Here is a 26,922-nt window from a genome sequence, read left to right on the forward strand (position 1 = left end):
TAGCTGCCCTGATAGAAAATCACTTGTGCAACACCCAGAAGAGCCAGAGGCTTTCTGGATTCTGCGTTCTAAGTGTAATGGAGAACATTTGCTAGGACCACAGACCTTCTAGACTGTAAGGTAAGTGGAAAGGAGAAGTCATGGGGAACCAGAGAAGCTAACTGGGAAGAGCTGCTGTTCATATTATCTCCTCATTTGACTACTCATCTGCTTCTTAAAGCAGAACAACAGAATAACAGTTGGAGTTGGAAGAGACCTTGGAGGACGTCTAGTCTAACCTCCTGCTCAGGCAGGAAACCCTATACCATTTTGGACAAATGGTTGTCCAATCTCTTCCTAAAAACCTCCAGTGTTAGCGCTCCCACAACCTCAGGAGATCACAACTTATGGAAGAGCATAAATTGAATTCTGAGGATCAAAAATTACTCTTGAACACCCTTCAGCCTTCCTTCCAGAAGTCCCCGTGAAATTCTTCTTATTCATTAGTTCAGGGGTCTCCAACCTTGGCAACTTGAAGCCTGGAAGACTTCAACTTCTGAGAGTTGAAGTCCTTCAGACTTCAAGTTGCCAAGGTTGGAGACCCTTGCATTAGTTGACATTTCATGTTTTCTCCAGGTACAAAAAATGGAGTCCTGGACGGATTGTGTTCTGATCTTACCCATTTCTTTCTCCTGGCCCCTTTTTATTTTGGGGGTGTGTCTAGGACTAATATTTCTGATCTACAACAATCTAGACAACTAGTAAATGGCAGGAAGTAAGTACCTCTTTACTGCCACCTAATGATGACCTGGATTTTGGCAGCACAGAAATGGTAGCATTTGTATTTTAGTTTAGTTTTAGTTTTTAGTTTACTTTATTGTCATTGCACCAGTGGTGGTATTCAGCTGGTTCTATCCGGTTCAGGTGAACCGGTAAGGGCGACTGGGGGATGCCCCGCCCACCCAGGTGGACATCATGATGTTCCATTTTTGCACCTTTTCGAGGCTCTGTGCATATGCAGAAGGCCTTGTGCATGCACAGAGCCAGTGGGCGTGCACGCACACATTTGCGAAATTGAATACCACCCTGCATTGCACCTCGTACAATGAAATTATAAGAAACATTATAACTATAAAATAAGCTATATAAAACACAAACACACATCCTTTACATTCTACACAATTGAATTGAGAACCCCTGATATTGCATTAATATTGTACTATACAGTAGAATTCAATAGAATTATTGCTCTGTGATAGAAGCTTTTTTCAGCCTATTTGTCCTTGTTTTTATTATCCTGTACCGGCTGCCAGATGGTAATAGTTCAAAAAAAAAAGGGGGTGCCCAGGATGAGATGGATCTTTAAGAATGTTCTGAACTTTCTTAAGGCAGCGGGAGCTATAAAGCTCTTCCAAAGCGGGGAGAGGGCAACCAATAATCCTCTGGGCAATGACGTTAACCCTCTGGAGCGCTGTCCTATCTGCCACTGTGCAATTGGCAAGCCATGCACAGGTGCAGTAAGTTAAAATACTTTTTGTGTGCTCCTGGCATTTTGTTGATTGACTGATGCAGTTCCAAGCAAAGTTTTGCATCATGGAAAAATGACAATCTTTGCCACAAGAGTAAAGCCAAATCTCCACTCCTTATTTCTTTTCCCATGGGAATATTGGAAAGAAAGGGAGAGACAGTTCTGCTCCTGGAAAGAATGCATTTACCCTTCTTAGGTGCAACCAAATGGACAAACCTTTGGCCCTTAAAAGAAATTAGTGTTTCTGTGGTTGTATGCTGGCTTTTGACCTTGGGATTCTCAGAACTTAAACTCACTGCCCTAGTTTGAAAGTTCAAGAAGAAAAGGGAAACCACAGCCTTTATCAAGATGTAGCAAATGCAACTTTTAGTTTGTGTATATGTGCGTGTGAGCGATTAAGGCTTGCGGTGTTGGCCAAGCAGCTTTTTTTGATTATTGCTCATCTTCATTGGTTCGTAAATGCTTTGTAATTGTTAGGTTGTTTATCCAATAACTCCCACTTCCTGAAATAGTTAAGCCGAAGAGATACAAGCCACTCAAGGTCATTCAACGAGTTTCCAAAATGAGCACAGATTTTGAGCCGGAGGCAACCTCAGATGGCAACCTCCCTCCCCTACACACCACTCTATATTTAATTGAGTTTTGTGCTGAAACAGGGTCACCGTCTCTTTCTACCAGAGCCTCTGGTGCCCCGGAATGGCTGATTAACAGATGCTTGTGTAAAAGCGATGTTCGATGCTTCCAAAGATGGAAAGAACTATTGTCAGACCTGCATACAGCTACTAAAAGGGTCCTGAAGGGAGGCGATTAAGTCAGGGAGATCAGAACATGGCAAAATATTGCAGAAATCCATCATCATCATGTCCCTTTAAACAGGAGCCAGTCAGCAGAAAGATGCTGCCAATACCCCAGCTCCTAAATGCTCCTGTTGTGGCTGGCCAGCCGCGGGCCCCTCCAGCAGCTGAATCAGAGGAGGAGGATTGTGGGAGTCAGGGTCAACAGCAAGCAGTGGTGGGATTCAAATAGTTTAACAACCGATTCTCTACCCTAATGATTTCTTCCAACAACCAGTTCACCAAACTGCTCAGAAAGTTAACAATCGGTTCTCCCGAAGTGGTGCGAACTGGCTGAATCCCACCACTGTAGCAAGGCAACCTGAGAGCTCCAAGGGGGAAGAGGGAATGGAGCTGACACACACAGAGCGACAGAGACAGAACCTGGGCCATCCATCAGCCCTCAGATGGAGAGTCAACAGCCTCCAGGTCTGGAGGTGGCTGATGAGGGAGAGGAGGAACAGCTGGGTCCAGTGCCTGACATGTGGCTCCACAGAAGGCAGAGGAGAGGAGAGCAGTGGAAATCCATGGGCTGATCCTTGGGAAGGAAGAGCCACTGCTGCTAGCAAGGTCCCCCACCCTAGCTCTAGGGATAAAAGGCAGTGGGCGGAGATGAACAGACAACAATCCATCTTCCAGATGGATGGACTCGTTAGTCTGTGTTGAAAGAGAAACTTTTTGCTGGATAAAGGTATCTTTGGAGTTCACTTCAGAGGATTTGTCGCTTTTGGGGAACTGAGTCAGAACAGCTCCTTCCAGATGCTTTTCTGAGAACACACACAGCCCGATTCTTTGAAACTGATTTGTAAACCACCGTGCTGTGCAGGCACACAGTCTCATAGTTGGCCCCTGTGAACCCAACTCAACATATCCTACTGACTGGGTCCCTGTCCTTAGCTTAGAACAGGACTAAAGATGGCATTGCCTGGAGCAGAAAAAGATATTTCTCACTTGAACCTCTTAGTCACACTACCTTAGGCGCCTACAGTTTCTTATTTCTCTGAAATGCTGGAATGCAAGCTTAACCTTCTTAGCTTCTGTTATCAGCTCCTCCCTTCGGTTTCCCTGGAGAAAGGTCGGGATCACAAGGTCCATTTCTGTTCAGGGTCGCTTCCTTGCCTCATTGAGAAGGGATGGTGAGACATTCAATTAGAAATAAAGCCAATAAAAGTTGGGCAGTAAGCCAAATCCTTTAAAAGCCTTCAAACCTGCGTGGAAGTATTCGGTTCTTTCTCACCTAGGTGATGAAAAGCCACACTAAGGAAGCTGAGAAGGCAGGCAGCTTAGCTGTGGCTGTCTCCATGTTGCCCTTCCTGCATTCTCTATGTCAGGGGTCTCTAACCTTGCAACTTTAAGACTTGTGGACTTCAACTCCCAGGAATTCTGGGAGTTGAAGTCCACAAGTCTTAAAGTTGTCAAGGTTGGAGAGCCCTGCTCTATGTCACTTCTTCTTCCGTTTTCTCTATCAACCAAGCAGTTAAATTATGATGTGGAAATATCCCAATTGCAGAAGAATTTTGGGGAATCCAGGTAAAGGTAAAGGTTCTCCTTGTACATATGTGCTAGTCATTCCTGACTCTAGGGGTCGGTGCTCATCTCTGTTTATAAGCCGAAGAGCCAGCGCTGTCCAAAGATGTCTCCGTGGTCATGTGGCCGGCATGACTAAATGCCAAAGGCGCACGGAACGCTATTCCTTTCCCAACAAACGTAGTCCCTATTTTTTGATCTGTTAGGCTGGCAGAAGCTGGGACAAGTAACGGGAGCTCACCCTGTTATGCGGCACTAGGGATTCAAACTGCTGAACTGCCGACTTTTCTGATCAACAAGCTCAATATCTTAGCGACTGAGCCGCTGCGTCCCCTTTTGGGGAATCTAGATAGTATTTAATATCCCGAATGAAAGTTATACGGCCACATGATCATTTCAAAGTGTGGACCAAAGCAGTGGAATCTCTTCCATGTATGAGGCCAAGGAGTTACTTTATCCCTTCCTACAGAAGGGCCCTTCGTGCTCTCTGAGCTTGGCTGTTTTCTTGCAAACATTTCATTACCCAAACTAGGTAACATCCTCAGTGCTAGTAAGCCATAGAAATAGCACTTAGACTTATATACTGCTTCACAGTGCTTTTACAGCCCTTTCTAAGTTGTTTACAGAGTCAGCCTATTGCCCCCAACAATCTGGGTCCTCCTTTTCACAACCTTGAAAGGATGGAAGGCTGAGTCAACCTTGAGCCTGGTGAGATTCGATCTGCCAAACTGCTGGCAGCCGGTGATCAGCAGAAGTAGCCTGCAGTACTGCACTCTAACCACTGCTTCACCACGGCTCATAAGGAGTGGAGTTTGCTGTCAGTTTATATTGTAGTGACTTGTCCTATCAGTGTTGGTGGGGGTGGTCTTAGAAGTTCTTTATTCGGGCTGTTGACGCTTGTCTTGTTTTCTAATTCCTTGATTGGGGTATTGTTTATTTGATTGTTGGTCTGACATTGAACTTGGAGTTAACCCTAGGCTCATATGGGTGCTGATTGCTGGTGGATGTTTTGCTCTTTTTATTCCCTTTTTGGTTTGTTGATCATCTCTTTTCGTTTTGGCTTGTTGATGCAACATACTTTTGCAGAGTATGTAGTATCAAAAAAACTCAGAAAGCACCAAGAACTATGTCAGGGTTCCAGGTAACACCCCCAACGAAAGAAGACTCCAAGGCTTGAAGTTCCTCAAAGTTCCATTTTATTAGCGATGTCATATTGGCACGTCTGGGAAAACCCGAATCTGAAAGCTTCCAGGTTTTCCCCACCCAAAAGAAAGGTCAATTCCTTGCCCAGCACCTACATGTCTATCACATGGTGCAATCAATGCACCGTCCCAGCTGGAGATGCCTCCCAGTTCCAGCCCTCCACGTGCAGAGCAAGATGTCCTTGACTCTCTGAGAAAGGAATGTTATTATGACTATATATCACCCGTGCTCCATACAATCCCCCCTCCCAGTTTCCCACAATAGTAAATGTGGCAGGCCTGAAGAGCCAATGCAAAAGATGGCTTCCAGGCCTGACAGAGCTACAACTCAGCTCAACTCTGAGCTACAAATATTCTCCTTTATTGATTTCTTTCCTCCTGTTTCCAGTTCTGCAGATGGCTGATTTTGCACATTGTTCGCATCTAATCCAGGGCTATTGGGATCAGCTCGTGCATTGGCTCGAACCATGTCCAGCTCCTCTACTTCACTGGCTTCATGGCTCTGCCTTCATCACTCGGTCAGAATATTTCTCCTTACTGGAGGTCAGACCCAAGAAGAACCAGGTCATTTCCATTCTGGAGAGAGTCTGCCACGAGCCGGCAGCAAGCCAAATATTTCTGGAGAAGCTGAAGGAGCTGCAAGAGATCTACAACCCTGAACTTCAGCACTGGCTGCAAGAGACAGTATTCATGCGAAGCAAAACGGAACTTTTTATAATTTCACCAGGTATAGATATGGCTCAATTGGTATCAGCTAAATGGGACATAAGGCCAGGGGTTGGGCTGCTGGGGGTTCACAGGGGTTCGGGAGAACCTCTAGCTAAGATTCTGTGCAGTTCGGAGAACCGCCAAATCCGACTCCTGGCAGGCCGGGGAGGGCAAAAACGCCTCCCTCCCTCCTTCCATGATGCAGTAGGCTGACTAGACCACGCCCACCATGGCCAGGGCCCACCGAGCAACCAGGCAGAGAACCCCTTGCTAAAATTTTTGAAGCCCCACCCCTGCATAAGGCCTGACTTATGTTCTTCAAGGGCTCTTTGTCTAGGGATAGGCAAGTCTATCACTGTTCATCTCCCAAACCACCGCTCAAAGAAGGGCCGCGGTGTGGCTCAGCCTGTAAGAAGCCTGTTATTAAAAAACACAGCTGCCTGCAATTACTGCAGGTTCTAGTCCCACCAGGTCCAAGGTTGACTCAGCCTTCCATCCTTTATAAGGTAGGTAAAATGAGGACCCAGATTGTTGGGGGGGCAATAAGTTGACTTTGCAAATATACAAATAGAATGAGACTATTGCCTTACACACTGTAAGCTGCCCTGAGTCTTCGGAGAAGGGCGGGATATAAATGTAAACAAAAAAAAAAAGATTCTGTTACTATAGCTTTATAATAAAATTAGTATTAAGTAATAAGTTGACTTTGTATATAATATACAAACGGATGAAGACTATTGCTAACATAGTGTAAGCCGCCCTGAGTCTTCGGAGAAGGGCGGGATATAAATGTAATTTTAAAAAAAAAAGTATTGTTCTATGTGTTTGGTTTGGTTTCCTGGTCTAGTCTACCTTGAAAGGCTGACAACTCCACACCAAAAATGAGGTTGAGAAAAGAGGTAAAACGTTATATTACCTGGACAGCTAAACATGAGGGAGTCAAACTATTCTCCAAAGCACCTGAGGGTAGAACAAGAAGCAATGGGTGGAAACTAATCAAGGAGAGAAGCAACCTAGAACTAAGGAGAAATTTCCTGGCAGTGAAAACAATTGATCAGTGGAACAACTTGTCTGCAGAAGTTGTAAATGCTCCAACACTGGACATTTTTAAGAAAATGTTGGATAGCCATTTGTCTGAAATGGTGTAGGGTTTCCTGCCTGGGCAGGAGGTTGGACTAGAAGACCTCCAAGGTCCCTTCCAACTCTGATATTATTATTATTATTATTATTATGACTTGAAGATGCTTCAGCTGTGTTCCAAGAATTTTAAAAATGTATATGTCACAAGGCACAAAAAAAATATAAAAAAATAGTTACCAGTATATGCTCATTCTGCAGTTAGTGGGAGAAGAAAATGAACCCAACGGGAGGAATGATTTTAAAGTCAAGAGTTAGACTGTATGCAGCTTCTAAATTCTCTTTGTTCTTTCTAGATCATCCCCTTAAAACTTCCAGAGGGAAGTCGCTGATGTTTTGGCAAACCAGAAAATATAAATTGCCACGGATATCTGCAGGCAAGTTATTTATTTATTTATTTATTTATTTATTTATTTATTTATTATTTAAATTTATATACCGCCCTATCTCCCGAAGGACTTAGGGCGGTTTACAGGCATTTAAAAATAGATAAATACAGTCTAAAAACAATTTAAAAACTTATTCTAAAAGCCTAAAATTAAAAATATGAAAATAAAACCCAATTTAAAACCCGTAAATTAAAATCTAGCTCAGTCCTGCGCAATTAAATAAGTATGTTTTAAGCTCGCGGAAGGTCCGAAGGTCCGGAAGCTGACGAAGTCCTGGGGTAGTTCGTTCCAGAGGGTGGGAGCCCCACAGAAGGCCCTTCCTGGGCGCCGCCAGGCGACATTGCCTCGCTGACGGCACCCTGAGGAGTCCCTCTCTATGAGGCGCACGGGTCGGTGAGAGGTATTCGGTAGCAGTAGGCGGTCCCGTAGATAACCCGGCCCTATGCCATGGGCGCTTTAAAGGTGGTCACCAAAACCTTGAAGCGCACCCGAAGGCCACAGGTAGCCAGTGCAGTCTCGCAGGATGGGTGTTATCACGGGAGCCACGAGGGCTCCTCTATCACCCGCAGCCGCATTCTGGACTAACTGTAGCCTCCGGATGCCCCTCAAGGGAGCCCCATGTAGAGAGCATTGCAGTAATCCAGGCGAGACGTCACGAGTGCGTGGTGACCGTGCATAGGGCATCCCGGTCCAGAAAGGCGCAACTGGCGCACCAGGCAGACCTGGTAGAACGCTCTCCTGGAGCGGCCGTCAAATGATCTTCTAGAGACAGCCGTTCATCCAGGAGGGCGCCTAAGTTGCGCACCCTCTCCATCGGGGCCAATGACTCGCCACCGATGGTCAGCCGCGGATTTAGCTGACTGTGCGGGATGCGGCATCCACAGCCACTCTGTCTTGGAGGATTGAGCTTGAGCCTGTTTCTCCCCATCCAGACCCGTCGGCCTCCAGACACGGGACAGCACTTGATAACCGTTGGGGTGGTCCAGTGTGGAAAAGTACAGCTGGGTGTCATCCGCATACAGCTGGTACCTCACGCGAAACCACTGATGATCTCACCCAGCGGCTTCATGTAGATGTTAAACAGAAGGCGAGAGGATCGACCCCTGCGGCACCCACAAGTGAGGCGCCTCGGGGCCGACCTCTGCCCCCTGTCAACACCGACTGCGACCGGTCGGAGAGATAGGAGGAGAACCACCGATAAACGGTGCCTCCACTCCCAATCCCTCCAACCGGCGCAGCAGGATACCATGGTCGATGGTATCAAAAGCCGCTGAGAGGTCTAATAGGACCAGGGCAGAGGAACAACCCCTATCCCTGGCCCTCCAGAGATCATCCACCAACGCGACCAAAGCCGTCTCCGTGCTGTAACCGGGCCGAAACCGGACTGGAACGGGTCTAGATAGACGGTTTCATCCAGGTGTAAGGAAACTGATATGCCACCATACTCTCTACAACCTTCGCCGCAGCGGGTTGGAGACCGGACGATAATTACCTAAAACAGCGGGTCAGGAAGCCTTCTTAGGGAGGGCCCTCACCCCCGCCTCTTTCAAGGCGACCGGAAAGACACCCTCCACCAAAGAAGCGATCGTAATCGCCTGGAGCCAGCCTCGTGTCACCTCCTGAGTGGCCAGCACCAGCCAGGAGGGGCACGGGTCCAGTAAACACGTGGTGGCATTCAACCTACCCAACAACCTGTCCATGTCCTCGGGAGCCACAGGGTCAAACTCATCCCAGACAATGTCACCAAGACCACCCTCGGGCGCCTCGCCTGAGTCACCGCAATTTTGGTCCAACCCGTCCCGAAGCTGAACGATTTTATCGTATAGATAACCGTTAAACTCCTCAGCACGTCCCTGCAGCGGGTCATCCCGCTCCCCCTGATGAAGGAGGGAACGAGTCACCCGGAACAGGGCGGCTGGGCGGTTATCTGCCGACGCAATGAGGGAGGAGGCGTAGCAACGCCTCGCTTCCCTCAATGCCACTAGGTAAGTCCTAGTATAGGACTTCACTAGTGTCCGATCAGCCTCTGAACGGCTAGACCTCCAGGAACTCTCTAGGCGTCTTCTCCGGCGCTTCATCCCCCTCAGCTCCTCGGAGAACCAAGGAGCCGGTTGGGACCTGCGCCGGGTCAGAGGCCGCAAAGGCACGACACGATCTAAGGCCCCCGCCGCGGCCCGTTCCCAGGCCGCAACAAGTTCCTCAGACGTGCCGTGAGCCAGACCCTCAGGGAATGGCCCAAGCTCCGTCCGGAACCTCTCTGGGTCCATCAGGCGCCTGGGACGGAACCAACGCATCGGCTCCGTCTCCCTGCGGTGTTGAATGGCGGTCAGAAAGTCCAGGCGAAGGAGAGAGTGATCTGACCATGACAAAGGTTCGATGACTATTTCCTTTAAGTCCAGATCTCTCGACCACTGACCAGAGACAAAAATCAGATCGAGTGTACCACCCCCAATGTGGGTAGGGCCATCAACTACTTGAGTCAGGTCCAAGGCCGTCATGGAAGCCGTGAACTCCCGAGCTGCTGTCGATGACGAGCCGGAAGATGGCAAGTTAAAGTCCCCCATGACTAAAAGTCTGGGGGTCTCAACTGCCACCCCAGCAAGCACCTCCAGGAGCTCGGGCAGGGCAGCTGTCACGTAGCAAGGAGCCAGGTACGCGACCAGCAAGCCCATCTGACATCTATGGCCCCACTTCACAAGGAGGGATTCACACCCGGCAATCTGAGGTACAGTGGTCTCCCTCGGCTCCAGACTCTCTCTAATCACAACCGCCACCCCCCCACCCCTACCCTGGGCTCTCGGCTGATGGAATGCATGGAAACCTGGTGGGCACATCTGTACCAGGGGCACGCCCCCTTCTGCGCCCAACCAGGTCTCCGTAATGCCTATAAAGTCCGCGGCACCCCCCTGAATAAGATCGTGTATTAGGGGGGCCTTATTGGCCACGGACCGTGCATTACACAACATCAGCCGAAGGCCCAGGCTCTGAGGGTCCTGACCATCCGGGGAACGGGAGAAGTCTGGGGGCTCGGGGCGTGCGATCGCCTGCAAGCATCGAGCGCGCGCCCCCTTAACACGATCCGAGCCCCCGCTTCCGCCAAATCTGCCCCTCCCCCATACCGTGCAAATAGCACCACCCTCCACCAGTGGAACCTGAACTCCCCCCATAGCCCTCGGACCTATTTACTCACCGCCACGGGCATGCGAGGAACTGATACCCCACCCGCGGGTTTCCCCAACACCCGCCCTACCCTCCCACCCCTTAAAATGCCCTATCTAAAAACCCCAAAGGCTCTTCCTCTTCGCATGCCACCTCTGTGGATCCCAAGATCCGTCATTGAGGCCGGCCCTTGGTAATAAAACGGGCCATTCCTGCGAGGCGGGGGCACCTCGCAGGCGCAAGAGCTCCTGTACCGAATAACATAGGCGAATCATGAGAATAATACTTCGCTAGGGGATAGCAGTCGCCGGGAGATGATAATTGTCCGGGATGGCAGGGTATTAGTCCATAGTTCTTCACATGGATACCCATCGTCCGATGGTGGCTAATATATGTTGATAAATAGGCTAAAGATGGAAAGATGGAAAAAATAGCCCAGTCCTAAAATCCATGGGGAAAACGAGGTGGGTGGGTGGGTCTTCTATCACCCTCGGCAATGTTTACAGCTGTTCTTGGGTACGTCCTCCGGCAGATCTTAAATCGGTCTCCAAGTCCCTTCCACTATAGTTCCAAAGAACAGTCCTGGCCAAAGATCCCAAAAGGCCATGTAAGTACATGTAAGTGCAGGTGACAGTGCACAACTAATAGTGGAAGAAACAGGCCCACAAAGGCCGGGACACCTCCAATAGTCACCACGCTAATTCCCTCCATTAAGATGGTTCAAAGATGAAGATCCTCCAGGCAAGCCCCACATTCAAAGTTAGTCCAAAGGCCTGGCCACTCCTCAGATTCAAAGTTAGTCCAAAGGCCTGGCCACTCCTCAGATCCAGGGCCTTTCCCAGAAACCGGGCCAGGCACCTCTGAGGAGGTAAGATGTAATAGGCCGTAGATCCCAAATACGGCAGAAGTGGGGTAAAACATCCTCAGAGCACCTCCATGCAGGGAAGGCAGTGGGAAAGCCGGTAAACTCTCAACCCCCTTCATCCCGAAAAGACCAGGCTGGGGGGAGGTAAACATACCCAAAGTAATCCAGTGCCCAGCAGTCACAGTCAACAGGCCATGATGGGCCGACAGGCCTATGATCCGTGGCTGCAGCCTCACCTCGCACCACGCGCCCAGGAAATGGCCGCCGTTCGCCACTCTCCCTCACCCGGCCTCGTTCTCGGCAGCCGTGACACCGAAAAGGCCCGCGGACCTCTCCCACGGCTGCCGAGAAGCTGATAAAGTGGGCCGGGGGGTATAGGCGGCTCGGCTAGCCGTCTGGATGATGCCATCCCGCGTCGATCATCCCGTCGGCGCTCCGTTCACCTAGCGAGCCGCCATCTTGCGCATGCGCAGAGCCTTATATGTTATGTTCCCAAACGACCCTATGAGAAGTTTTGATTTGTGTATCGTATGTATTCTTGCTGTGATAGCCATTTTAAAACTGCTTACAATTAAAACTGAGGCTAATTGACCCAATTTCTTTAAATGGGTAGAATTTTGGCCAATGCTTTAGGACAGGGGTCTCCAACACTTGACAACTTTAAGACTTGTGGACTTCAATTCCCAGAATTCCTCAGCCAGCTTTGCTGGCTGAGGTATTCTGGGAGTTGAAGAATAGAATAGAATAGAATAGAATAGAATAGAATAGAATAGAATAGAATAGAATAGAATAGAATAGAATAGAATAGAATAGAATAGAATAGAATTTTTATTGGCCAAGTGTGATTGGACACACAAGGAATTTGTCTTGGTGCATATGCTCTCAGTGTACATAAAAGAAAAGATACGTTCATCAAGGTACAACATTTACAACACAATTGATGATCAATATATCAATATAAATCATAAGGATTGCCAGCAACAAGTTATAGTCATACAGTCATAAGTGGAAAGAGATTGGTGATGGGAACTATGAAACGATTAATAGTAGTGCAGATTCAGTAAATAGTCTGACAATGTTGAGGGAATTATTTGTTTAGCAGAGTGATGGCCTTCGGGAAAAAACTTTTCTTGTGTCTAGTTGTTCTGGTGTGCAGTGCTCTATAGCGTCGTTTTGAGGGTAGGAGTTGAAACAGTTTATGTCCAGGATGCGAGGGATCTGCAAATATTTTCATGGCCCTCTTCTTGATTCGTGCAGTATACAGGTCCTCAATGGAAGGCAGGTTGGTAGCAATTATTTTTTCTGCAGTTCTAATTATCCTCTGCACGTCTTAAAGTTGCCAAGGCTGGAGACCATGCTCTAGGATAGTGATGGCTAACCTTTTTGCCATCGCGTGCCAGGAGACGGGGGTCATGCACATGCGTGCCCACACCCATAATTCTATGCGCCCCACCCCCGCGCATAAGCATGCGACCCGCCTCCCCCACTCCTGGCACTTGATGGCCTGGTAGGCCCGTTTTTCTCTCTCACTTGGCTCCAGAGCCTCTCTATGAGTCTGGGGAGGGCAAAAATGACCTTCCCCACCCCTCTGGAGGCCCTCCGGAGGCCAGAAACTGCCTGTTTGCCAACTTCTGGAGGAGAGGCCAAATCCAACATGATTTTCTCTTGTCCCAACAGATATGCAAAAGAACAATAGCTCAACTTTCCGGAAGGGCTTGGACCGACAACTCAAAGGTAAATATATCAAAGAGATAGTAAAAAAAACCCAGAGATGATGTTATCAGCAGGTTTGGTGTGAGATTCTTGCAGACCAGTTGCCTAATACTTTCTTTCCCTTTGAGTTCCAGCAAGCTCAGGTTGAGTGGGAAGCTCCTAGTTTTCAATGGCAGGCACAGGTTGGTCACCTCTGTATTCTCCTGCCAGCTGCCTTCTTGACAGCCCAAATTGTTTGTTGGTGAGAGCATGCTGTTAAGACTCAGAAAGGATCCTAATTCGGTTCCCCCTTAATTTAAGATCCAGAATAAAATCCGGCAATCCAACCAAGCTGGAAGAGAAGGAAGAGGCGATGATGTCAGAACTGGGAGTTGTCCATCTTTGGATAAGCAAAGATGGACAACTCAGCAAAAGAATAAAAGAAGCCGATTATTCAACAAGAATCAAAAAAGAGTAGTGGCCAAAATTGTGGAAACCTTTTGGGAAAAGTGTATTTTTGAGGTTTGATGGCCAATAACACCACTTTTTTTTTTTTTTGGAGTTTCAAGATAATCCTATTCCACTGCTGGAATGGCCTGGGAATAGCCCAGACCTTAACCCAATTGAAAATCTAGGGAGCCGACTAAAGAAACTTGTTAGTCAGAAGCGACCCAGCAATAAAACCCAGTTAATAGAAGCCATCATTCAATCTTGGTTTCACATTATAACAACTGCAGAACTCAAAGACTTGGTTCACTCCATGGGAAGGTAATTCATGCTAAAGGTTACTCAGCTAAGGATTAACTGACATGGTGATCATTTTTCTAGATCTCATTTTTTTCAATGGTGAAAATTGTTGTACATCTCATTTTTTTCTATGTGTTTCCCGTTTCTTCTTTACACTGTAACTGCTATTCTAATAGCAAATCCTTCATAAAAGTGATTGCATTACATTCCTGCTTAAATTATCTTTCCATTGATATATAATTTTATGGTACTACTCCCCCCCCAAAAAAGTGTTGTTATTAGCTAGTTTCCCCAAAAAGGTTTCTACAATTCTGGCCACTACTGTAGATGAAGGGCAAAGGGAATTTTGTGGAGAAAGATAATCCACTCGAAGGTATGCCGCTTGAAGATGCCACTTGAAGGTAGAGTTAAGGCTCATCTTATGTGTATCTCAGCCACCATCTGGATCAGGGGTGTCCGACCTTGGCAACTTTAAGATTTGTGGACTTCAACTCCCAGAGTTCCTCAGCCAGCAAAGACATCTCTGATCCATAACGTTCAGTGCTGCAGATTTCATCAGAATCGTTCCGCAACTGTACCTCTGCTTTTGCTTTCCCAGCTGCCCTGCAAAACCACCGTCGCTTGTTGCTGACCCAAACCGAGAAGCTGCGCACCAACATGGAAGATACCGAGCCTTGCAAAAGTCCAGAAGTCTACTACCCTGACCTCCTCCTCCTCAACAGGCTGCCCTATTCCAATCCCACCAGCCACGATTACTTGCAGCTGGCTTCTCATCAGACCTGGTTTCGTTCCTACCATGCCTCCTCCCATCTGGATCTGTGTCACCTTTTCTCTCCTTTCCCCCAGGAGAGCTCCCTGCCTCACCGGGTGTTGCTGAGCGGCCCTGCCGGTATCGGCAAGACTGTCCTTGTCCAGAAGATCCTTCATTACTGGGCGCTAGGCAGAGCCTTCCAAGGTTTTCTTGGAGTCCTGAATTTTTCCTTCCAGGAGCTCAGCCTCATCACTGCAACCCAGAGTTTGGAAGACTTGATCCGCCGTAAGTTCGCGCATCTGAACGGAGTCCTTTCTGCACTGCTGGAGCGACCGAGGGAACTCCTCCTGATTTTGGATGGACTGGATGAGTTCAGACATCTACTGGACAGCAAACATCCCTGCCTCTGGCCGGATGAGTCAGGCCACATGAAAGATGTGGTGTGCGGTCTCCTCTATGGGACCTTGCTCCCCGAGGCCACCATTTTGGTCACGTCCAGATCTTCCGTTCCTCTTCCACCTGAACTTTTTAACCGTCATGTTCTTATCCTCGGTTTGCAAGAAGCACAGGTGAAGGACTATGTCTCCCAGTTCTTCCAGAGCTCCAGACATGGCATGGAAGTGATGAACTACCTCTCAACTCAGCATGGCTTAGCCAACTTTACCTTCCTTCCTCTCTACTGCTTCGTTCTCTGTTCAGCTCTGGACCAATGCTTCTCAGATGAAGGGGCCCCCTCACCCAGCACCATCACTGAGCTCTATCTGCTTTATGTGTGCACCATCCTGAAGTTACACCAAGTTCCTTCTGGACAAGAAGAAGCAGTGAAGTGGGATTTGAGGAGGGAGAAAGATTTGCTGCTGCAGCTTGGTCAGTTGGCCTATGTTGGTCTGCTAAGGGGACAGACTGTGTTCTATGCCGATGACCTACAGGAGTTCGGTTTTGATCCATGGAACCTGCCTTTTTATCTGAATCAGATCTTCTTCAAGGAGACCAATGACATCTACATTTTTTCCCACTTGACGGTACAGGAGTTTTTGGCTGCATTATACTCCGTGGTTAACTTGGACTTCAACGCTGGGGAATTAACTTATTGCCTGGATCTCTGGTGGAATGGAAAAACTCCAGAAGATCGAGATACCGGTAGCTTTCTGAACCCAACAGAGAGATCTGCTAGTGGATTTTACAATTATACCTGGCAATCTCTGAATAGACACCCACAGTGGGACAAACTGCAAATGTTTTCCAGGTTTTTCATGGGGTTGTTGACCTCTAGACTGGAAGGCAAGTTGGAAGGACTGCTTGGGAGTAATTGGGAAGGAGATCCAGTCCTACTTTTGGCAGACTGGTTTGGGAAAAAGGCTTCGTGTGAATCAGGTCTGAAGTTGCTGTCCTTGATACATTGCTTGGCGGAGCTGCACCAGGATGACGTGACCCAGAAGGTCATTTGCAAGATGGGTGAGGTGGATCTGTTCACGGTGACACTGAACCGAGCAGATTGCGCGGCTTTGGCCTATGTTTTGAGTTGCTCAAAGTCTCAGGTGCTCCAGAATCTCAACTTAAGCTACAGCAATATGGGCACTGGAGGACTGAAACAGCTGCAGGACCATCTCCATCGCTGCAAAACTTTGCAGTGAGTATCGGTTTGGCAGCTTGTTGCCTTTGACCTAAATAGGCAGGGATGATGAGATTGAAAAAAAAAATCGATATCCTATTCTGAGCTCCGCAAGAGAGGCAGAATTTAAGGCACATCTACTCCACATTGTAGAGATGCATTGCTTTTAAATGACTTTAAATAGGGGGATTGTAGTTTTATGGATGTGGTTAAACCTTTAAAGCTAATGCTAGAACCTCTCCTGTTCATAAAAGCATAGTTGCTAGCATGACCTTTGCAGAGAAGGAAGGACTATTCGTAGCCCCTTCGTTAAGTCATTCAGAATTCGGGTTATATAATGGGATTCTTCCCAGCTCCTATCTATAGTTTTTGATTGAACTTCATTGACGCCCAATGCTATACTTCCACCCTAGTGGGGGCTTCAATCCTTTCCTGGGAAATTCAAATCAAGAGGTCAACCCATCCCACCCCCCAAGTTTTCTTATTCTTAGTTGTCTTATCCAAACTGTGTTATGGAAATAAAATACTTAAAATGGGAAGGCGCCATTACTGTTCCCTTGCACTCTTACCGCCTTCCATTTTAATGGGAATTCTGGGAGTTGAAGTTCGTTACATCTTAAAAGTCGCCAGGGGTGAGAAACACTGCTCTGGCCTGTCACTTTTGTGTCTCCTAGATTTCTGCCACCATGACCAAGTTGTTCACTGCCGCCTTGTTTCCTCTGCCCCTTCGCTTTCATTTATTCAGCCTGGTTCTGAGTTTCTACCCAAGTTTCATTTCTGGTCTTTCTTTAAAAAAAAAAAATAAATCGATATCCTATTCTGAGCTCCGCAAGAGAGGCAGAATTTAAGGCACATCTACTCCACATTGTAGAGATGCATTGCTTTTAAATGACTTTAAATAGGGGGATTGTAGTTTTATGGATGTGGTTAAACCTTTAAAGCTAATGCTAGAACCTCTCCTGTTCATAAAAGCATAGTTGCTAGCATGACTTTTGCAGAGAAGGAAGGACTATTCGTAGCCCCTTCGTTAAGTCATTCAGAATTCGGGTTATATAATGGGATTCTTCCCAGCTCCTATCTATAGTTTTTGATTGAACTTCATTGACGCCCAATGCTATACTTCCACCCTAGTGGGGACTTCAATCCTTTCCTGGGAAATTCAAATCAAGAGGTCAACCCATCCCACCACCCCCCGTTTTCTTATTCTTAGTTGTCTTATCCAAACTGTGTTATGGAAATAAAATACTTAAAATGGGAAGGCGCCATTACTGTTCCCTTGCACTCTTACCGCCTTCCATTTTAATGGGAATTCTGGGAGTTGAAGTTCGTTACATCTTAAAAGTCGCCAGGGGTGAGAAACACTGCTCTGGCCTGTCACTTTTGTGTCTCCTAGATTTCTGCCACCATGACCAAGTTGTTCACTGCCACTTGTTTCCTCTGCCCTTCGCTTTCATTTATTCAGCCTGGTTCTGAGTTTCCACCCAAGTTTCATTTCTGGTCTTTCTTTAAAAAAAAAAAAAAAATCGATATCCTATTCTGAGCTCCATAAGAGAGGCAGAATTTAAGGCACATCTACTCCACATTGTAGAGATGCATTGCTTTTAAATGACTTTAAATAGGGGGATTGTAGTTTTATGGATGTGGTTAAACCTTTAAAGCTAATGCTAGAACCTCTCCTGTTCATAAAAGCATAGTTGCTAGCATGACTTTTGCAGAGAAGGAAGGACTATTCGTAGCCCCTTCGTTAAGTCATTCAGAATTCGGGTTATATAATGGGATTCTTCCCAGCTCCTATCTATAGTTTTTGATTGAACTTCATTGGCCCAATGCTATACTTCCACCCTAGTGGGGGCTTCAATCCTTTCCTGGGAAATTCAAATCAAGAGGTCAACCCATCCCACCCCCCAAGTTTTCTTATTCTTAGTTGTCTTATCCAAACTGTGTTATGGAAATAAAATACTTAAAATGGGAAGGCGCCATTACTGTTCCCTTGCACTCTTACCGCCTTCCATTTTAATGGGAATTCTGGGAGTTGAAGTTCGTTACATCTTAAAAGTCGCCAGGGTTGAGAAACACTGCTCTGGCCTGTCACTTTTGTGTCTCCTAGATTTCTGCCACCATGACCAAGTTGTTCACTGCCGCCTTGTTTCCTCTGCCCCTTCGCTTTCATTTATTCAGCCTGGTTCTGAGTTTCCACCCAAGTTTCATTTCTGGTCTTTCTTTAAAAAAAAGAAAAAAAAGAAATCCCCTGTTTTGTTTAAATCCTCTCATTTCCTTCGTTTAAAGCAGGCGTGTCTAACTTTGGCAACTTTAAAACTTGTGGACTTCAACTCTCAGAATTCCCCAGCCAGGTCATGCGGGCTGGAGGATTCTAGGAGTTGAAGTCCACAAGTCTTAAAGTTGCCAGAGTTGGGCATCCCTGGTTTAAAGCTTGTTTCTTTTCTTTCCTTTGTCAAAGAAACTGTTCCCATCGCAACTAAGTGATGCCTATTTGTACATCCTCTTCAATCTAGGGCCTTCCAAATGGGTCAGCTTCAGTGGTGTAATACAGAAAATTTTCCCTACCGGTTCTGTGGGTGTGGCTTGGTGGGGGCGTGGCCAACTTTTTTTTTTTACTCTCTTTAGCATTTTTTAACTAAAAAAAAGTTTTAAAAAAGTTCTGACAATCAGCTGTGCCCGCGATCGTCGGAACCTTTTCTTTTTTTTTTAACTTTTTTAAAAGTATTTTTTACTACGTATTCGCCCAAACTGGCAGTAAAAAAAAAATGTGTAATTTTTTTTTTAAAAAAAGGTTCCGACGATCAGCTGTGACAATCAGCTGCGCCATGCGATCATCATAATCTTTTTTAAACATTTTTAAAGGCAAAAAAAAAAACCAAACCCAAAATGCACAGGTACCGTATATGTGGTACCTTGCTCAATAGTAGTACCCGTGAGAGGGATCTTGGAGTCCTAGTGGACAACCATTTAGATATGAGCCAGCTGTGTGCAACAGCTGCTAAAAAGCCAACACAGTTCTGGGCTGCATAAACAGAAGGATAGAATCAAGATCACATGAAGTGTTAGTGCCACTTTATAATGCCTTGGTAAGGCCACACTTGGAATACTGCATTCAGTTTTGGTCGCTGCGATGTAAAAAAGATGCTGAGACTCTAGAAAGAGTGCAGAGAAGAGCAACAAAGATGATTAGGGGACTGGAGGCTAAAACATATGAAGAACGGTTGCAGGAACTGGGTATGTCTAGTTTAATAAAAAGGAGGACTAGGGGAGATATGATAGCTGTGTTCCAATATCTCAGGGGCTGCCACAAAGAAGAGGGAGTCAAGCTATTCTCCAAAGCACCTGAGGGTAGAACAAGAAGCAATGGGTGGAAACTGATCAAGTAAAGAAGCAACTTAGAACTAAGGAGAAATTTCCTGATAGTTAGAACAATTAATAAGTGGAACAACTTGCCTGCAGAAGTTGTGAATGCTCCAACACTGGAAATTTTTAAGAAAATGTTGGATAACCATCTGTCTGAGATGATGTAGGGTTTCCTGCCTGGGCAGGGGGTTGGACTAGAAGGCCTCCAAGGTCCCTTCCAACTCTGTTGTTATTATTATTATAAAGCATTTTTTTACTACCGGTTCAGGCGAACTGGCCCGAACCGGTAGCATTTCACCCCTAGGCAGGTTATATTATGGAAATCAAGGAACTGGACCTCCAGCACATCTGGACTGGGTAGAGCAAGGAGTTGTGTGGGGTGGTGATGCATTTTAAAATATCGCACAAGTTCCCTTTCCTGGGCCTTTAAATCCAGATCACGCTTATCTTACCGAGAAATGTGACCTTTAAGTTACCAGGGTAGCTAAAGGCAGTGGCTGCAGCTGCACCAGCATGCCAGAAATGGTTAGCATTAACCTTGATATTTAACCTGTTTGATAAGCTGTTGATCTCTGTGGGTTGTGCAACGTTCAGAGAATGGGTTCATGCTGTAGCCAAAGTTAAGTCCGTTGTATTTCAGATTGCAATACAATTCTCTGGACTGGGAAGCAGCAGAAATCGAAGCGATGGTTCTAAGGTCCCCCCAGTGTTGTCTGGAAAAACTGGTGTAAGTAGAGACGCTCATAAAATGCTTCCTTTAAAATGCATGTTGGCATGCTGGGAACTCTGGGAATTGAGCCGCCAAGGTGGGGATAACGTGGTTTTAGGGCTACTACTGATGAAACTCCCTTTGTGCGATGAAGCTAGCTACTCTACGGAATGAGGGTGGAGGTCAGTTCTCCAAGCTTGTGGATTGGTTCCCGAAAGTTTCGTTACCAGGCTAGGTAACATCTTCAGGGGAATTTAGGGGATGCCATTGTTTTTCTGTTTATGAGGGCTTTGGATGGTCAGCGGGTCTTGTGATGGGGAGGTCACATTAGGGAGGTGAAGCGCTGGTTTGGGAATTTTATAGTGGGTTTTAGACAGGGGTGGGCTTCAAAACTTCTAGCAAGGGGTTCTCTGCTCGGTTGCTGGGCGGCTGTGGCCATGGTGGGCATGGCCTAGTCAGCCTCCTGCACCACAGTGGGGGAACATTTTTGCCCTCCCCAGGCTCCAGAGGCTTTCCTCAAGTCTCTGGGAGGGTGATAACGGCTTCCCCAGACTCTGGAGGGTAAAAGTTGAAACAATTTATGACCAGGATGTGAGGGGTCTGTAAATATTTTCACAGCCCTCTTTTTGACTCGTGCACTATACAGGCCCTCAATGGAAGGTAGGTTGGTAGCCATTGTTTCTTCTGCAGTTCTAATTGTCCTCTGAAGTCTGTGTCTGTCTTGTTGGGTTGCAGAACCAAACCAGAAAGTTATTGAGGTGCAGATGACAGACTCAATAATTCTTTTGTAGAACTGTATCAGCAGCTCCTTGGGCAGATTGAGCTTCCTGAGTTGGCACAGAAAGAACATTCTTTGTTGTGCTTTTTTGATGACATTTTTGATGATGGGTGTCAATTTTAGGTCGTGAGATATAGTAGAACCTAGAAATTTGAAGGTCTCTACTGTTGATACTGTGTTGTCTAGTATTGTAAGAGGTGGAAGTATGGAAGGGTTTCTCCTAAAGTCTACCATCATTTCTACGGTTTTGAGTGTGTTCAGTTCCAGATTGTTCCTGTCACACCATGAAGCTCCCGTCTGTATACGGATTCATCATTGTCTCGAATGAGACCGATAACTGTTGTGTCATCTGCGAACTTCAGTAGTTTAACAGATGGATCATTAGAGATGCAGTCATTGGTATACAGAGAGAAGAGAAGTGGGGAGAGCACACAGCCTTGGGGCTAATTGTACAGGCATCTGATGTGATTCTGCTTAGCTTCACCTGCTGCTTCCCGTTTGTTAGGAAGCTTATGATCTAGTGTGTTCAGGTAGCGCTAGCTGGTTTAGCTTAGTTAGAAGAGTGTCTGGAATGAGGGTATTGAATGCTGAACTAAAGTCTACAAAGAGGACCCTTGCGTAGGTCTTTGGAGATTCAAGATGTTGTAGGATGTAGTGCAGAGCCATATTAACAGCATCATCTGTTGATCTTTTATCCAAATCAGAACTTGAATCACAAAAGAATGGAGTTCTATGGGCAGGTGGTGTGTGTATGTTCAAAATGGATATTCTGGGCTTGGAAGAGAGCATCGTCACATCACCCTCTTAGAATATGGCAAACGATGGGGTCTTTAGCACAGAGTTCCCCAAACTTTCCAGCTTTACGACCTGCAGAGGGTGGAAGAGGGGATGGGTTAGGGTTTACGGCCTGCCACTCACACACGCTCACTTTTTCATGCAAGTGGGGATGCGCATGTCTGCCCATGCTCATCCTCCACTTCTGCGGCCCGGTTTCAAACGACTCAAAGCTCTGATAGTGGGCTGCAGCCTGGGGGGGAAGGGTTGGGGATCCCTGCTTTAACACTTCCTTCATGTTTGGTGGATGGGAGGTTTTCTTTGGAAAACCCTAAGATCCACCAGGTTGCATCTGTTCCGGTAAAGCTGTTTGCAATTCCCTGCTGGGGAGATTTTTGCACAATGTTGTGAGTGGGAATGGGAGATTTAGATGATTTTGCTGGGCTAAATAACCGTTGCTTTGCATACCTCTTTCTACTCCACCCAAGGCTTTGTGGGAACCGGCTGAGTTCCCGTGGGGCGAATCTCTTATGGAATGTCCTTCGCGATAACACCACCCTAGAAGAGTTGCACTTGGACCTCACGAATCTTACGGACAGAGGCCTCGATAACATTTTGGATTGTCTATCAGGAAATACAACTCTCCGGCTCCTTAGGTGAGTTTGCTGAAGTGCCTGTTCATCAGTGAGAAATGTAAAATTTGTTACTACCAGTCCCTTTTTTTTTTTGGAACAAGTTTTTATTGATTTTTTACACACATACATAATTTATGAACAGAGTATTGGCCATATCATACAATTCAATATATTCAAATACATTTTACTTAGTTGCATTTTTTGCCGACATATTCTTTTTTCAGAGTTTTTATTCATTTCCTAATATTTCCTTGCTCATTTTATTAAGTCACATCTTCTTTTGCCCTCAAGTTCTAATTTCTCTATTTTTATTCGTATTCATTCCCTTTCATTCTTTTTTTTTTTAACTATTTCAATTTTTATCCTAATATATTCAAATATATTCGGGGTTGTCTTTCTTCCATTTCATCTTTTCCTTTTCACAGCAGTCCTTTCTTCTCCTCTCGCTCCTTTCCCTCCCTCCTTTCTTCCTCCCTCCGTTCTTCTGTCCTCTCCTACTCCTTCTCTACTTCCCCTTCCTTTCTCCCCCTCCACCCTACTTCCTCCCTATCTAATCTTCTCTCCTACTCTTATTTCCCCTAGCTTTCCTCCTCTCCTCTTTCTTCTTTCTCTCTCCCTCCTTCTCCCTTTCCATCTCTCTCCTTCTTCTTATCTCTCTCCATTGCTGTATTTATTTTCAATATTTCTGGTTACTACCTGTTCTGTGGGTGTGGCTTGGTGGAGGTTAATGTGACTGGTGGGCATGGCCAACTTTTTTTTTTTTTTACTTTTAAAAGCATTTTTTCTACGACCTCTTCGGCTGAAGAAAATTTGCTGTTATGTCTGCAAATAACCAGGAACATATGTTGATTTTGGGGGCTACAAATAAATTTTAGCAAACAGGCAAACTTACAAATATGAAACCTGTAAATACTGTAACACGGATTTCTTAGGCACACAGCAAACCCGTCAGAAAGTATATCCAATTGTATCTGTTGCTTTCAGTATTGGAAGTAATTCACAGCATATTTAAGCTTTATCAGCACATCCTTCAACTGAGCATTGGCATATTAATTTCAATATTAATATGTATTAAATAATTAATATATTACTATTAATCTCTTTCTCAGCATTACAGGGAACAGATTTAGCCAAGCAGGCCACCATATCCTATCTGAATTGCATCGCAGAAAACCAAAACTTAAGATCGTCAGCAGTTTCCTATCTGATACGGCGTTGCTCCAGAATTATCTGGACTGGGTGGACAAGCTCACAATTGAGCAAATGGAGTCGGTGAGCAATGCTGGAGCCCTGGACACGATTCTGGAAACTTTGATGGACACAGATGATCCAGAAGCTAGCCAGGAAGCTCAGGAAAAAGCTGGAGAGCTAAAGAAAAAGATCTTTGCCATCCGGAATGATGACAAAACAGAAGAAAACAGCAACAAATCCTATTTAATCTGATCTGTGAAGCAGGAGGGTTTTGGTGAGCCAAAAAGCGTTATCATTTCACAGAATTTCTCGTCTCTTTATTTGAGCCCATCCACGCTGCTTGTTAAATAAAGGAATACAGGTAGCCTTGGATTTTGCTAGCATTCGTCTGGCGACCGTTCCAAGTAACTTACGACCGATAGTCCTCGACTTACAACCCATTCGTTTAGTGACCGTTCAAAGTTAGAACGGCACCGACCCAAGTGACTCGTGACTATTTTTCACAGTTATGACCTTCGCAACATCCCCCATAAATCAGGCGACCAACATTCAAACGCTGGCCCACAGGTTCATATTCAACTTGAAGAGGCGTGGACTTCAACTCCCAGAATTCCCCGTGGCTGGCTAGGGAATTCTGGGAATTGAAGTCCACACATCTCAAAGTTGCCAAGGCTGAGAAACACTGGCTGAGCTCTGAAACACCAAGAGGCTAAGGAAGCCCAAATCCTCCCTCTTTTCCTCCATCTCAGAGAAGGATTTTCATAAACCCAAATTTGTTTTTCTGACATTTCTGCAACATTTAAGGAGCATAAGCTACAACGCTTCCCCCCCCTCTCCCAAAAAAAGCCATTAACAATAAAACAAATCTATTGACTGAAACGTGCAGACACTAAGACTTTGGGTAGATCTAAAGCGTGTGTCAATCTTCCTAATGGACATTTCTTCAGCAGCAGCCACTACCTGTGTCGGCTTCACCACAAAATTTAACTGAACAGAATTGGAAGGGACCTTGTAGGTCATCTATTCCAATCCCAAAGCAGGAGATACTACACCATTTCTGACAAATAGCAGTCCAGTTTCTTTCTTCAACGCTTCCAGTGATGAAGCTTCCACAACTTCCGAAGGCAACTTCTGTTCCATTGGTTGATTCTTCTCACTGTCAGAAAATTTCTCCACATCTCAGGTTGAAAATCTCCTTCAGTTGTTCTGTTTCCATCTCTTATTCCTGCACAAGTCAAAAAGAGGGCTGTGAAAATATTTACGGACCCCTCACATCCTGGACATAAACTATTTCAACTCCTACCCTCAAAATGATGTTCTAGAGCACTGCAAACCAGAACAACTAGACACAAGAACATTTTTTTCACCAATGCCATCACTCTGCTAAACAAATAATTCCCTCAACACTGTCAAATTATTCACTAAGTCTGCACTATTAATCTTCTCATTGTTCCCACCACCCATCTCCTTCCACTTATGACTGTATGATTGTAAATTTGTTGCTTGTATCCTTACGATTTATACTGATATTGTTTCCTGATTGCTTCTTTGTACCTTATGACTATCATTAAGTGTCGTACCTTATGATTCTTAATGAAGGTATCTTTTCTTTTATGTACACTGAGAGCCTATGCACCAAAGACAAATTCCTTGTGTGTCCAATCCCACTTGGCCAATAAAGAATTCTATTCTATTCTATAAATTTTCTACAGACAGAAAAGGAAGGAAAAGCAGACGCAATGTTTGGAATGCTTTCTATCCCCTTTATCAATAGTTGGCACAGGAGGTGCCAGTGCCACAAAACTGTATGCTGTGATTGTGTGTATAAAGTGTAACTCTGGTTAATGTAATCCCCCAAATCCCCGTTTCTGAGCCATTGGCCAACTAGCCTTCCAGTGGGGATGTGCTGGGACAATTTTCTTTTCTGCAGATCAAGACCAGATCGGGACTATTTTTCATCCTGGTTTGTTTTCTTTTTCTATCTTTTGCCACCAGATTGAAGGTGGTCCCTTTGGGTTCAGATTTGAGAGGGTTTTCCTGCTGAGAGAGGGAGAAAGTCCCAGGCCATTTCAATTCCTTGTGTGTCCAATCACACTTGGCCAATAAAAAATTCTATTCTATTCTATTCTATTCTATTCTATTCTATTCTATTCTATTCTAATCTATTCTATTCTATTCTAATCTATTCTATTCTATTCTATTCCATTCCATTCCATTCCATTTTCTATTTTATTCTATTCTGTTCTGTTCTGTTCCGTTTTCTATTCCATTCCATTCCATTCCATTCCATTTTCTGTTCTGTTCTATTCTATTCTATTCTATTCTATTCTATTCTATTCTATTTTTTTTTATTTACATTTATATCCCGCCCTTCTCCGAAGACTCAGGGCGGCTTACAGTGTATAAGGCAATAGTCTCATTCTATTTGTATATTTACAAAGTCAACTTATTGCCCCCCCAACAATCTGGGTCCTCATTTTACTTACCTTATAAAGGATGGAAGGCTGAGTCAACCTCGGGCCGGGCTTGAACCTGCAGTAATTGCAGGCTGCTGTGTTCTAATAACAGGCTTCTTAACAGCCTGAGCTATCACGGCCCTTTTTATTCTATTCTATTCTATTCTATATGCTATGCGAGCTCCATCTATGCATGTTACCGGACGTGGACGACGAGGGAGGAAGGGTTGCCAGCAGGATTTCCTAAACCAACAAACCAGATTTTACGCTCATATAAACCCAGATTATACATGCTACCCCCCCAAAAAAAACCTCAACAATAAATGTGTTTGAAACTAAATTATTAGGATTGCCAGTGGGGGAGGGTTTCCTTCCAGGATTTCGCACAAATCAAAAAAAGAAGAAGAAGAAGATTCTACGCAAAAAAACCAACCAACCAACCCAAGTAACAAAAAATAAATAAAAATCAGTGTTGAATCTAAATAATTGCTGCCTATTTAATGCATAACGAAGGCTATAATGTCAGGGGCAGAAAAACGCAGGCTTCCTTCAGTTTTAAAATAAAACTTGAGTTTCAAACCCCCAGCATTGGCCATCCTGGAGGGAGGACGAGAGAGACAAACAGAAAACGAAAGCGTGGGAAAAACGCATTAAAAACCCCACGTTCTTTCCCACCCACCCCCCGCCTCGCTTCTATACATTCCTTGTTTTATTCGCTTTCGACCCGCCCCCTTTCTCTAGCCACGCCCCTAGCCCAGTCTTTTGTTTTCCCTTTGCGTTCTACGAGATCCAGATCGCTTGCTCTGGAAAGAGCCGGGGGAAAAGGCCACGCGTGACCCAGATTGTTTCAAGGTGTGGAGACCGTGAGAGATTTTAATTTTCCCCAC

The 26,922-nt window shown here is 45.6% G+C and overlaps 1 protein-coding gene across 1 annotated transcript; it reads left to right on the forward strand.

Annotated features, from left to right (window-relative positions):
* Positions 1-59: 59 nt before the first annotated feature.
* On the forward strand, positions 60-25,246 carry LOC131204551 (NLR family CARD domain-containing protein 3-like). Its single transcript, XM_058195939.1, has 8 exons — positions 60-120; positions 5,458-5,796; positions 7,211-7,291; positions 13,005-13,061; positions 14,365-16,147; positions 20,133-20,219; positions 22,242-22,409; positions 23,498-25,246. The coding sequence occupies exons 2-8, from the start codon at positions 5,466-5,468 to the stop codon at positions 23,829-23,831; spliced, it is 2,841 nt and encodes a 946-aa protein (XP_058051922.1). The 5' UTR covers positions 60-120; positions 5,458-5,465; the 3' UTR covers positions 23,832-25,246.
* Positions 25,247-26,922: the final 1,676 nt, after the last annotated feature.

This window comes from Ahaetulla prasina, chromosome 10, assembly GCF_028640845.1.
Source record: "Ahaetulla prasina isolate Xishuangbanna chromosome 10, ASM2864084v1, whole genome shotgun sequence".
Taxonomy (NCBI): domain Eukaryota; kingdom Metazoa; phylum Chordata; class Lepidosauria; order Squamata; family Colubridae; genus Ahaetulla; species Ahaetulla prasina.